Source organism: Diceros bicornis, chromosome 14 (assembly GCF_020826845.1).
Source record: "Diceros bicornis minor isolate mBicDic1 chromosome 14, mDicBic1.mat.cur, whole genome shotgun sequence".
Lineage (NCBI taxonomy): Eukaryota > Metazoa > Chordata > Mammalia > Perissodactyla > Rhinocerotidae > Diceros > Diceros bicornis.
In genome coordinates, this window is record NC_080753.1 from 49,060,438 (window position 1) to 49,072,612 (window position 12,175).

Sequence of the window (12,175 nt, forward strand, 5' to 3'; positions counted from 1 at the left end):
AACTCTTTAAAAAGTATATGTAAAAATATACAAACAAAACATAGTATAATTGCTACTAAATTATTTGAAGAAATTCATTTCTTTCTCATAATATAGAGTTGGATACTATATTTAGAGTCTAAAGAAAAACTAGATTATCTAACAAATGAAAATAATTGAATTACAGAAAAACCTAATTATAATTCTCCAAATTCACTAGGCTCATAATTTACATTGCAATGAGTTTGCTGGTTAGGGCATTGATTAAAATCACTGCTGTATAAAATGGTTCATTCGATAATTCTTTGGGAATGCAAATTCAAGTTCAGCAAACAATAAGTACGCTTCAAAAATGAAATAATGTTGACATTCTAGGAGATGATTAAGCAAATTAAGAAACCACATAACCCTAAAATGTTTTTAAATGATCTTATTGATTTCCTCAAAACTGAATGATTAGAAAATGAAATTTGAATTATAAGTCAATTGTTAACCTTTATACTCAGGTATCACATTAAAAGCACGTAACATTCAGTAAAAAGGCATCAACACCAGTATAGGAATGTGAGCTTTCAGGTTCGCAGAAACAGAAGTTCTAGTTGTCAGCCAACTTCTGGCACCCAACTTTAGGAGAGTCTTGCCTTGAATGTTAATCAAATGGAAATGACCTTAAGTTAACACTCTAATGTAAATCCTTTCTTTAAATATCATAACCAGGAAACATATTCTTCTAACAGACTTTTGGAAGGTCAGAACTGACCTTAGAGAGCACAGAGTCCAACCCTTATTTTACAGAACTAGTGGCTTTGAAGCCTGGCAGCATTTTTTACTAGAATGAGCAAAGATCTAAATCATTGGTTCTTTCTCCAGATAACGATCAACGCCTGTGCACTGGCAGTGTGAAATATCACACACACAGCAAGAAACTCTGTAACAAGTGAAGGCATTACACTTGCTTCCATTTCTTTTAAGAAACAAGGCAACAAGAGTTACTTCCATAAATAGTATTGCAGATTTGGGTACTTTTTGTCAATTCTGAACCCCAGATTTAATAGCGACTTGGTTGGCTCCCGGATGAAAAAATTGAACGCATCTAGAAACGTGCAGCACAACAAAAGTTAACACACTTGATTTCCTGCTCCACATTTATTGGGGATAGAGAGACTACAACAGCTATTTTCCTCTCAAATAATTGGAAAAATATAATACAACAGCAATTTCTTAAATACATAACAAAACTTTCTGGATCATGATTTCAACATGAGATGTAATAGCCTATTAGATATCAATTGCGACAGCTTTATAAAATGTCATTCATCTAAGGCATTCTGAAATTGTCTTTAAAGCTACACATATGTACATGATTCTATACACACAAAGCCATCCATTCCTGAACAGAAAGTCTTTTAGAAGCACTGTGTAGGGAAGGCTAGAGTAATACATATTTAGATTCTGAAGAAAGTTTAAGAGACAGTTTGGGGTTCTAAGAAACAGTGATTTACATTCAAATGAACATGTAGATTTTCAAACCTGGATAGGTAAAATTTTTTGATGCAGGCTACAAGAAAATTCACACTGTGAATTACTCCCTTTCCAAAGGCCTCTTTCAAAATAGAGATTTCAAGTCCAAAGCAAACATCCATGGCATGAACAAATAAGATGCCTAAGATTCTAAAATTTGCTTCCATATGGCTCCTCATCTCCCTACCTATTAACAAGAGAAAAATTCCTAGAAGGGGCAATGGCTAGATGCTGTGCCATTACATCCAATAGTGTTTCTGGATGGCGGGTTATTACACCCAGATTACAATTTGGTGAAGGATTTCTTATTTCTATTTCTAGTGGACTATACTACTCCAAACGGAAAAAGATTTTTGCCACAACACCCAAACATTATCACGTAGACCTATATTTCTTCCTAGTATGGAAAGAGACTCACTAGGAAAGGATAGAGCTGACAAACAGAGGAAGGAGATAGATTAAACTCTTTCACTGCCCAATTATTCAAAACGAAAACATCAGTTTCTGTTATCAAATTGGTCAGCTCTCTCCTTTATAAACAAAATCTCTAGATCGGCTTGCGTCTCGCCCTTCGATGCACCAGAGATATATCTGGGTTTAACCTACCAACCTGTTCCTGTTAATTCTGACAATCTCACACAGGCCAATTCGTTTAGCTATTTAAGGCAGTCGTCACCATTTTTCAGGCACTTTGCAACATTTAAAAACTTAAATTATTTAAGTTATTTAAAATCTGTTTGACAAACAACCCTCACTCCCTATCCCCCACAAAAAAAGTAGCTAATTGTATTACCGTATGTCTGTGAGAAGACAAGTTCCTTCAGTTTTGCCAAGGAAATAGCAGAGATGTTTTCCTCCACCTTTACTCCAAATTCAGGAGCTCTGCCTCTGATAACACAGTATTTTAGGTTACTTGAAATCAGTCCCTGTTGGAAGATTCTTTGTGAAACCAAGCTTGGAGAGTTTACTAGTGGACGAGTACATTGCTATTACTGACATTCTTGAGACAAAAATTCAATTTCACTTGAGTTCCTGTGATCCCCTGAGCAGTTAAAAATGCCCTTGACTCTAAGGAGGCAGTGTAAGACAAAGCAAATTATTCAAATATATGTACATTTATATTCACCCTAATATGAAATACATTGATAGAAGGTATTGATTTTTTTTTTAAGAAGTGTTTAGAGTTTCGAAGGAAAATAAAGACACTCAACATCGAGAAATTCCTAATAAATGATTAAAAATGTTTTGGGTTGGTTGTCATTCAAAAGTTTTCCCAGAGTTCTCATCTATGTTCTGTACAAACTGTAAATAAAAATGTACATGACCACTAATGTACTATATATATATATCAGATATCAGTATGTACGTGTGAATTAAAGTTCCTTAAATATACACATCCCCACTTAGGATACATTCCATGACATAGGTAAAGCATCATTCTTTAATAGTAGGTCCAGGATAGCAGCAATTTAATAATCTAGTTACCCAGTTGCCTCAGAAAATATCATAGGTCCTGATAGTTCCTGATGTGTATCCCTGGCTTCAAGGAGGGCTCTCTATCAACATTTCTATGTTATCATGAAGCACCAAGGTACACCGCTAATGGCAATTATGTAATCCTGTCATTGGAGAAAAAGTTTGTCTTTTCAAAACTCGTTTATTCAAAATCTGACTAAAGGTATAACGGGAAAAGTAAGTCACAACAAGGTGATACAAATCCAAACTATTTAAGATATATAAAGCATTTACATTTTACTTCTTACATATTGTTTGTCCTTGTTTTATCAGTGCCTTGTTCATACAGCAAGTATTCAGATCGCCCTAACAGATGCTGAAAGAGCAAGACCAAACTTCACTGAGAGCTGCTCTGAATTGTGTTTTTACTAACCTGAGACAGCTATATCGTACTAAGTATTGTTTTAAAAGTGATGCTTATGAATCTATACTTTTGGGTAAGTTATGAACTTGCAACCAAAATTGACATATATAATATGCAAAAAATCTTTAGGTTGATTTATAATAAACCATATTAGTCACAGAAGGAAGGACAGAATGGCTTTTACGTAAACATTTTGTGTGTCCTGCTGGGTATATCCATGCATGCCCAATGGATAGAAATTCTAGATAGGCAGCAAGTTACATGGATTCTAGATATACATATGGACTTTCCTACTCACTCGGTGTGTACTTTCATGTCCAATTCTAAATCTGTTTGGTGTATGAACACAGAGCTCAAGAAAGGTCCCTGTTATCTATGATGAAGTTTTGAACCTCTGCCACTCTACCCATACTTCATATAAAACAATCTTGTAGACCACAGCTCCTGGCTGTAAGAGAAGAGTTTATTACCTTAAAAAAGTTACATTTGCCAAGGGAGAGATACTAAATCAGACCATATTGTTTTATATGCTGCAACCCTTTTACTGGAAGGGACAACTCCCTCTGCACAGCAGTTTCTCCTGCTTGAAGCTGAGATCACACAAGGAGAAAACCATTGTGTTTCTGCCAAGTCACTGTGGGAATGTTGGGAAAGCACACCCGGTAGCTGGCAGCAGCAGAACCACCATATTGACTCCTAAGATAAGCAGCCTGCTTTATAGCTCTTATGAGAATTTTCCCTTAGACAGTCTTATCTTTCACCTCCTACACGGGAGTTTTCCCCCATGTTTCTCATGGTGGTCAAATCAACACAGAACAGATTTGGCTTCTCAGTTATCATGTATGTTGCCAACCATGGCAACGCATGTATTATGTTGAATATTCACTCAGGCTCCTTGAATTTGGCTGGAAGTTGAACAGTCCAGTGAGATCCTTCAGACGACAAAATGATGAGGTGTTAGTTCCTCCCCAGCATCCCCAAAGCTTCCCAACATGCTCCCGAGACACAGCCTGGACTGTAGAACCCGGTTCTCTTTACACGGGAACACACACACTAGGGCTTGGCCTTTTCTGATGCCGAAGGCAGGCAGGTAAGTTCGAAGTCTGGACACAGAGGCACTTCCAAAGTTTGGCAAAGAGAAGGAGGCAAGTTCAGTCAGTGGGGCTTTATCACTGTGCTGTCTCATATAACCCAGACATGTGGCACATGGACACAAACAGAGATCTTTATGTTGTGGATGGGTCATGCTTTTTCTTCTTGCCCCGACAGGACTTGCAGACACAACAGATTATACAAGGGGAAGCCAGGAGCAGCAACGGTGAAGTCACCAAGGCAATGATGCCCAATCCCACAAGAATCCCGACCACCTGGAAATTCAGAGGAAAAGCCTATTTCAGCAGTTAAATCTTCCTATATGTATACTAAGCCATCAGCTATAGACTGAACGTTTGGTCCCTCCAAAATTCATGTGTTGAAACCCTAATCCCCAATATGATGATGTTTGGAAATGGGGGCTTTGGGAGGTAATTAGGACATGAGGGAGACCACATGATGGGATTAGTGCCCTTCTAAGAAGAGACACCAGAGAACTTGCTTCCTCTCTCTCTGCTTTCTGCCATGTGAGAATGCCATTTGTAAACCAAGAAGACAGTCCTCACTAGAACCCAACCATACTGGCACCCTGATCTTGGACTTCCAGTCTCCAGAACTGTGAGAAATAAATTTCTGTTTTTTAAGCCACCCAGTCTATGATAATTTATTATAGCAGCCTGAACTGACCAAGACACCATCTCAGGCACTTAAAACAGTTACAATTATGGGACCTTTTAGCCAGTGCCCAGCAATGGTCTGAAGTGGATATAAACCAGGGAGATACTAAGGACCAAATCAAAGAAGAGAAGAACAAACTGAATGCTAACTCAGGCTCTGGTGCAGCTCAGCATAACCATGAATTGTTGGTGTTGGCTCTCTCTCTACCTGAGTTTCCTCAACAGTCTCATAGGGATGTTAATAATGATTACTAGGCTATTAACACCGACTCCCTCAAAAGGAACATGGCCTTTAATAAATATGAAACACTATTAAAAATAAACCAGGAGTTCCTTTGAACCTGCCACATAAACATACAATGGCATGTACAGAGGGATCTAAGCCCCAGCAGAGGCTCAAAGGATTTTAGAGCCTTGCCTTTCACAGCAAATAAGCCTTAAAAGGCTTTAGGAAAGTCATTCTACCATTTTTCCAGGAGGAAAGAACATCTGCCTTCATTCTGCAGGTCACTGTTAATTACTTGGCTGCTCTGGTGCCTTGCCACCACCCCCAACCCCACACTTATCCCCAAGGGGATGGTGCTCATGAATTAACTTCAGGCAGTTGCTCCATTACTCTTCCCTAGCCCTGCCCCAGAACTCCCCAGAACCTCCCAGGCTGCGATGGGTAGGTAGGGAATAGAGTGGGGAGGATGAATAGGTGGGCTTTTTAAGCCATCATAAGTCTGGTTTATCTCATGCTCCTTCTAAGGTCAGGGTACCTGTGTTCGGTTCCACATCACTGAGGCTCTCGAGTGGCCGAGCTTATTCCTACACGGCCCTTTGTCATAATGTCTGAGGAAAATGTCATTCTGAAAAACAAAGAGAGAGGTTTTGGTAAACATGCAGTTTTGATTTGAGAGATAGATACTAACCACATCAGATCACCTTAGTGGAAGCAAAGGCTTTGTCTAGTGATATTACTGACGGCCCCTAGGAATTCCCAGCCGGTAATCTTTAGACTATATCTCAGTAGTTTTATAAATCAGAGTGAAAACAGATCATAATCAACGAGACTCTTGATTGAGTCTAAAAAAGATTAATGACCTGACCAATTATCTTCAAAAGGTAGCTCTAGAGGAGGTGCAATATAGAATGAGAGGACCATATGCGAGGCAGCTAAAAGGGTGTTGTAGTAAGCAGGTGAGATAAAATGCCAGTGGCTGAGATGGAGAAGAGGAAAATACAGTCGTGAGATATTAAGAAGGTAACTAACTAGACAGGGAAGCAGGGAGAAGAAATCACAGAGGAGGGGAAAGCCGCTGGGTAGAAGGCAGTGACTTGGCTGAGAGAAACAACAACACAGAGATAGAGTTTGTTAGGAAGATGATGACTACAGTTTAGACACGTTGAACTTGACAGAAACTTGAGATACTCAAGCAGTACTGTTCAAAAGGCAGCTGGATTTTGGAAAAGAGACTAGAGAATCAGTGTACTTGGGGTGGAAGAAACCACAGAGGTAGATGAGATTACCCAGGGAGAGAGTATAGACTGAGAAGCAAACAGGCTGTTGAACACAGACATTTATGAATGGGTCAAGGGAGAGCCTGGAAAGGAAACTGAGAAGGGGCCAGAAACATACAAGATAAACCAGAAGAGATGATATCACTGAAACAGAGGTGGTGAAGATGTCAAAGGCAGCAGAGAATCTAGGTAAGATGAGAACTGAAGGATCCATTGGATTTTACCCAAAAGAAATCACTCAAAGCCTTGGAAGAATATGGTTAGGGTCTGACTAGGTGGCAATCTGAGTACACCACAATGATTGGAGGTAAGTAAGTGTCAACAGCTAGAGGTTTTTTCCTCAAAAAAGCATAATCCTTGGCTTCTCAAGGAAGGAGAAAAATAGAATGGTAGAAAGGGGAAAATGTAGGCTTGAGAAAAGTGTTTCTCATTTTTAAATGGGACATAGTTGAATGCATGGATATGTCAGTGAGTAGAGAGTGAAGAGTGGGAGTTGAAGTCACAGGAGAGAGAAGAGATAACTGAAAGGGACACATCTCTGAGGTTCCCAAAGCAGAAGATTAAGAATACCTCATCCTCTGAAACAGGAGAGATGAGGATCAAGGCAGGAACAAACTCAATGCCACAGCAAAACTCAAAATCGCTCTGTTTGGTGTCTGTCTCAGGCTTGGCTTTTGGACAATCACCCTTCTCCAAGACCCATGCTCTAAAACTTTCCTATAAACAAAGATCAACACCACGATCTGGCACAGAACACTTGTCTACAGAAAAACATCATTACCAACAAGCCAATGCCCCTGGGTAAAACTGAGAGAATGAGATCTCAAAAAACAATGACCAAAAAAGATGCTGTGTATCCAGCCATTTAACATCTGTACCGTTTCATCTCGAGTACCAGAACAGTACAAGTGACAGAACAATGTGTTCTTTGCAACACCATACCCCAAACATATTTTGGCCAAAGGATATAGAGATCTGGTGCACATATTTACTCCCTTACATTGTGGCTTCCTAAAGAGAACCTCATGGGCTCAACTTCATCGTGGATATGAACACAATTAATATTTTGGTTAAACCTGATGGAAAACAGAAAAGATTTCTCTCATTTGTAAAGCATGAGGGGTGTACAATCAGTCAAATCCTCATCCAGAATATCACTCATGTGGAATCATGAGGGGTCTCAAATATCAAACATAGTTGTAATTAAAGGGCTTATGATAAATAAAATTTTTTAAAAAGAATGAAAACATTTCTTTCAACCTGAGCTGTTGAGCTTCCAGAGTCTAAAATGTCAATTTTCTTCTCCCCAATTTATACCTCTTCTTGAAACACTGATATCAAGTTGATTAAGATTCTTACTCATAGATATCACCCTAAACAACCTATCTCATTTTCAGGTAAAAATCAGGCATGCGGTGCCCAGCACACATCCCACGTTAACTGCATGCTCATTCTCTGAGCTAAATGACAATAAAGCATGACACAAATTGTTTATTGAATTGAAGCAAACTAAGCAACTAAAATGAAAAGCTCAGAAAAGAATGGCCACTCAACCATGACTGAGGGCTTACATTGATATGGACATATTTTACAGGTCCAAATTGCCAAAATAGGGGATATCTATAAACAACTTATGCTACCCCAAACTTCAAAACGTTAGAATTGAAAACCATAGAATTCTCACCAATCCTTCACACCACCTTTTAACTCTGAGGTTACCATCAGCCTTAGCACAGGACTGAAGGAAACTGCACCTGAACTTGAGCAGATATGCTTCCTGAATGGTGAAGGAAAAGAATAATTAGACCAGACCCCTTTATCTGGGACAGGGACCCTCACAATACAGTTGCAATACCGCTGTCATGCCAACGAACGAGATAATTATTTAAGAGATACCATTGAGTTGAATGGCTTTTTTCTTAAATCCAAAAAGAGGAAAACAACCTAATGGTGATAGGCAGAATAACTGCTCCCCTAAAGATGCCCATGGCCTATTCTCCAGCACTTGTGAATATGTTACCTTACATGGCAAAAGGGATTTTGCAAGTGTGATTAAATTAAGACTCTGAGATGGAGATTATCCTCTATTATCCAGATGGGCCTGATCTAATCACATGGGTCCTTAAAGGCAGAGAAGCTTTCCCGGCTGTGGTTAGAGGGAATGACTCCAGAAGCTATGACTATGGAATAAGGGTCAGAGAGATGTGACGTTGCTGCATTTGAAGATGGAGAAAGGGGCCACAAGCCAAGGAATGTAGGCAGCCTCCAGAAGCTGGAAAAGGCAAAGAAATGGATTCTCCCCTAGAGTCTCCAGAAAGAAAGCAGCCCTGAGGATACCTTGATCTTAACCCAGTGAGACCCATGTCAGACTTCTAATGTACAGAACCAAAGATAATAAATTTGTGTTGTTTTAAGCCACAAGTTTATGGTAAATTGTTATAATAGCAATATAAAACTAATACCCTAATAGTCTTTTACATGACAGAATGAGACAATGTCCGAAAAGCACAATATGTCCTAAAACAAAAGTTTGCGTTTACAGCTAAGGTGACACACCTAAGGTAATCAAATAGAGATTTTAGAGATATCTAAAGTAGCAGGCTCGGAAAGTCTCATTAAGAAAAATAAATTTCTTTTGCAGGACAAAAATAGGCTCAATGTTTTAAAAAGAAAGCCTGTAGGATACTGGCTGTTGCACAGATCCAGTATGGAGAAGACTCTTCCAAGTGGAACTTACGTCCAGGTTCTGGAGACAGTACCAGCAGAACGTGTGCTTACAGTTCTTGCACATCATCTGAGCACAGCCTTCGTTGCGTTCGATATAAACCCGGCAAACCGGGCATTGCTTAATGGGGGCTTCTGCATCTGTCCCAAAGAGGGCCCTACAAATAAAATGAATGAGAAATTACAGGGTGAGGATTAAGAATGCTGCCTGATTTTTTAAAAAGCTGGGACCACAAGGATGTACACTAACCAGAGCTATAGGAAGAGCGGGCTGAATATAATTAACCAAATAGTTAAATAAGACCCTTCTAGACTCAATTTTATGGTTAACTGAATTCCCAGGGCTCCTGATGGATAGGGGGTGAACTCTTTATTATCTTTGCTTAATTCACTTCTGAGGAAAAGGGTGAGAGTAAAAAACAGAAGCGACACAGATTATTAGTTGTTCAGATAATTCAAAATAAAAAAGAACCTTAATTTATTTATCTTTGGCTTTGAGTGAATAATCTAATTGCATTTTCCACAGCTGATTTAATTAATTGTTTTGCCAAATTATTATTTCATTCCCTGAGCACACACTGTCTGAATAAAAAATGCAAGAAGTCTGCTGTACAGCAAAAAAACTAGCTTAGGATCTAAGGGGCGTAGATAATCTAATGATCTGTTCAAATATAGTCATGCGCCAAATAATGACATTTCTGTCAATCACAGATCACCTGTACAACGGTGTTTCCACAAGATTAGTGCCAGGTAGCCTAGATGTGTAGTAGGCTATAACATCTAAGTTTGTGTAAGTACACTCTATGATGTTTGCACAACGACAAAATTGCCTAACAACATATTTCTCAGAACGTATTCCCTTCGTTAAGTGAAGCACGACTGTCAACAAATAGAGGAGGTTGGGGGAGTCAGTAATCAATACTTTAAAATAAATGCCCAATATCATCGAAAAGACCTGCTCCAAACAGATGAATAGCCCAGCACAGGCTCACAGCCTAAAGGAGCATATAGAAAATAAGTGGAACAAATTGGGGTGGGAGGGAGGGCTACGTGAGCCATAGCACTGGGTTGCACTTTGGCTACTGTTCATCAAAACCACCACCCAGCACACAGAGACTCATGCCTGCAGAGTGTTGTCAAATCTACGATCGGATTTGGTCACAATAACCTTATATAGCAGTGGGACAGTTACTATTTTAATCCCCCCTTTTTTTTCAAAAGGAGAAACAGACTCATAGAGGCTGAGTGACTTGCATGAAGTCACACAGATACCAAGTGGCAATGTCAGAACTCAATCCTCTCTCCTCTGGGATCTTTACATTGTCCTGTGATACCCGAGGACCTTACTGCCACGGCAGTGAAAATGTGGGAGGTACTAGCTAAGAGAGCACGTGCCTGCCATGTGTATTAGATCCTTTTTTTTCTCTTGATTCATTTGGTCTGAGATTCAAGTACAGTCTCATAGCCAGGTAGCATTACTGTTCCTGAAGAATGGTTCTACAGACTCTGAGGGCGCTGGTGATTAAGCCAGTTGGACTATAACACTGGTAGTTCTGTTCCTGCTGATGCAGAACAGCCATAGCCTCAAGCAAAGCAAGGGATCAAACACAAAGGTCTCTCACTCTGGCACTGCTGCTGCCATAAAAAACCTCCATACTGAAAGGTATAGAGTTAATTGCGTCTCATCATAACAAAATCTCAACCTTGGCACCATCTTTTCAGAGGATAAAAATATTGAGAGAGAAGCTCTTTTCCTCTAGTACCTATAAATTTATCACTGTACTACACTTAAGCGCTATTGTTCCTATTGCTGTGTTCTCTCTGACATGATTGGCACACCTCACAAGCTGGCAATTTAGTCAGGTAAGAAAATAATTTCTGCACCACTTTGCAAGCAGGAAGAACGAGGTACATCAATGGCAGGCAAATGATACCTAAGCAAATGGCTGTGGACAAGCCCTGACTTCCTACTGAGAACCAGTGGACTATGCACCTCTCTACCTAAAGAGAAATCAAAACTCATAGAAAGTCTAACTTCAGCAGTATCTGGAAGATTCTTTGGGGGTCAATAACTAAAATTCTTTTAGAAATGCTTTTTGATTATTCTTTGAAAGTTCTGCAGGGAAATAACTAATCTCTAAATTCCATCACAAGATAACTTCTTCTCCATGCAACATATTTGGGGTTTCTAAGAAAACTAGCGAATAATTCCAATTCCTTTCTTACCCATGCTCTGTTGGCAGGACGACAGATTGACTATCTCTACAGGAGACCTCTGCATGCCAAGCATCCTTGCAACACGAGCAGAACTTCAGGTGGCAAGAAGGGCACTCCACCAGCACAGGCTGTCCTGGGTCACTTGATGCAATGGGGCACACTGTCTGACAGTCTGCGACAGGACACCACGTTCGGTAGGGGTCCAGGTGAACTTCTAGAGCACAAAGAAAGAAAATGTGATGGTCTATCTTTCTTTCATTCAAGCTTGAGACTGTCTCCCCTTCATTTATTCTTTTATACGCTAACATTAATGGAAGCTTAGTACAACCAACGGTGGTGATTTCTACTGCTGGTCTTCATCAAGTATCCAAACTTACAACGTCACTCAGCCATGCCACGTTTCCCAAAGTAGGTACTAAGGGTAGGCTACCATGCCCTTCTGAACAGATAAGGAGTGTTCTCACCAACCAAAATTTGCAACTATTTTGGACTATTTCTCACCTGTCAGCACTCATAATAGTGCTGATAAAAATAGTACTGACAAAAAATAGACAAAAGTCTCAAGTACCTTCTACAATTATTT

General features: G+C 39.6%; 1 protein-coding gene across 2 annotated transcripts in view; it reads right to left on the bottom strand.

The window, feature by feature from the left end:
- Positions 1 to 478: 478 nt before the first annotated feature.
- Positions 479 to 12,175, bottom strand: part of RNF144B (ring finger protein 144B) — a 159,288-nt gene continuing 147,591 nt past the window's right edge. For both annotated transcript variants that reach the window (XM_058555183.1, XM_058555182.1), the window contains exons 5-8: positions 11,602 to 11,806; positions 9,389 to 9,533; positions 5,910 to 5,999; positions 479 to 4,746 (exon numbers count right to left, since the gene is read on the bottom strand). In XM_058555183.1, coding sequence (XP_058411166.1) covers positions 4,606 to 4,746; positions 5,910 to 5,999; positions 9,389 to 9,533; positions 11,602 to 11,806 — 581 coding nt within the window. In that variant the 3' untranslated portion in view covers positions 479 to 4,605. The remainder of the gene's footprint in view (positions 4,747 to 5,909; positions 6,000 to 9,388; positions 9,534 to 11,601; positions 11,807 to 12,175) is intronic.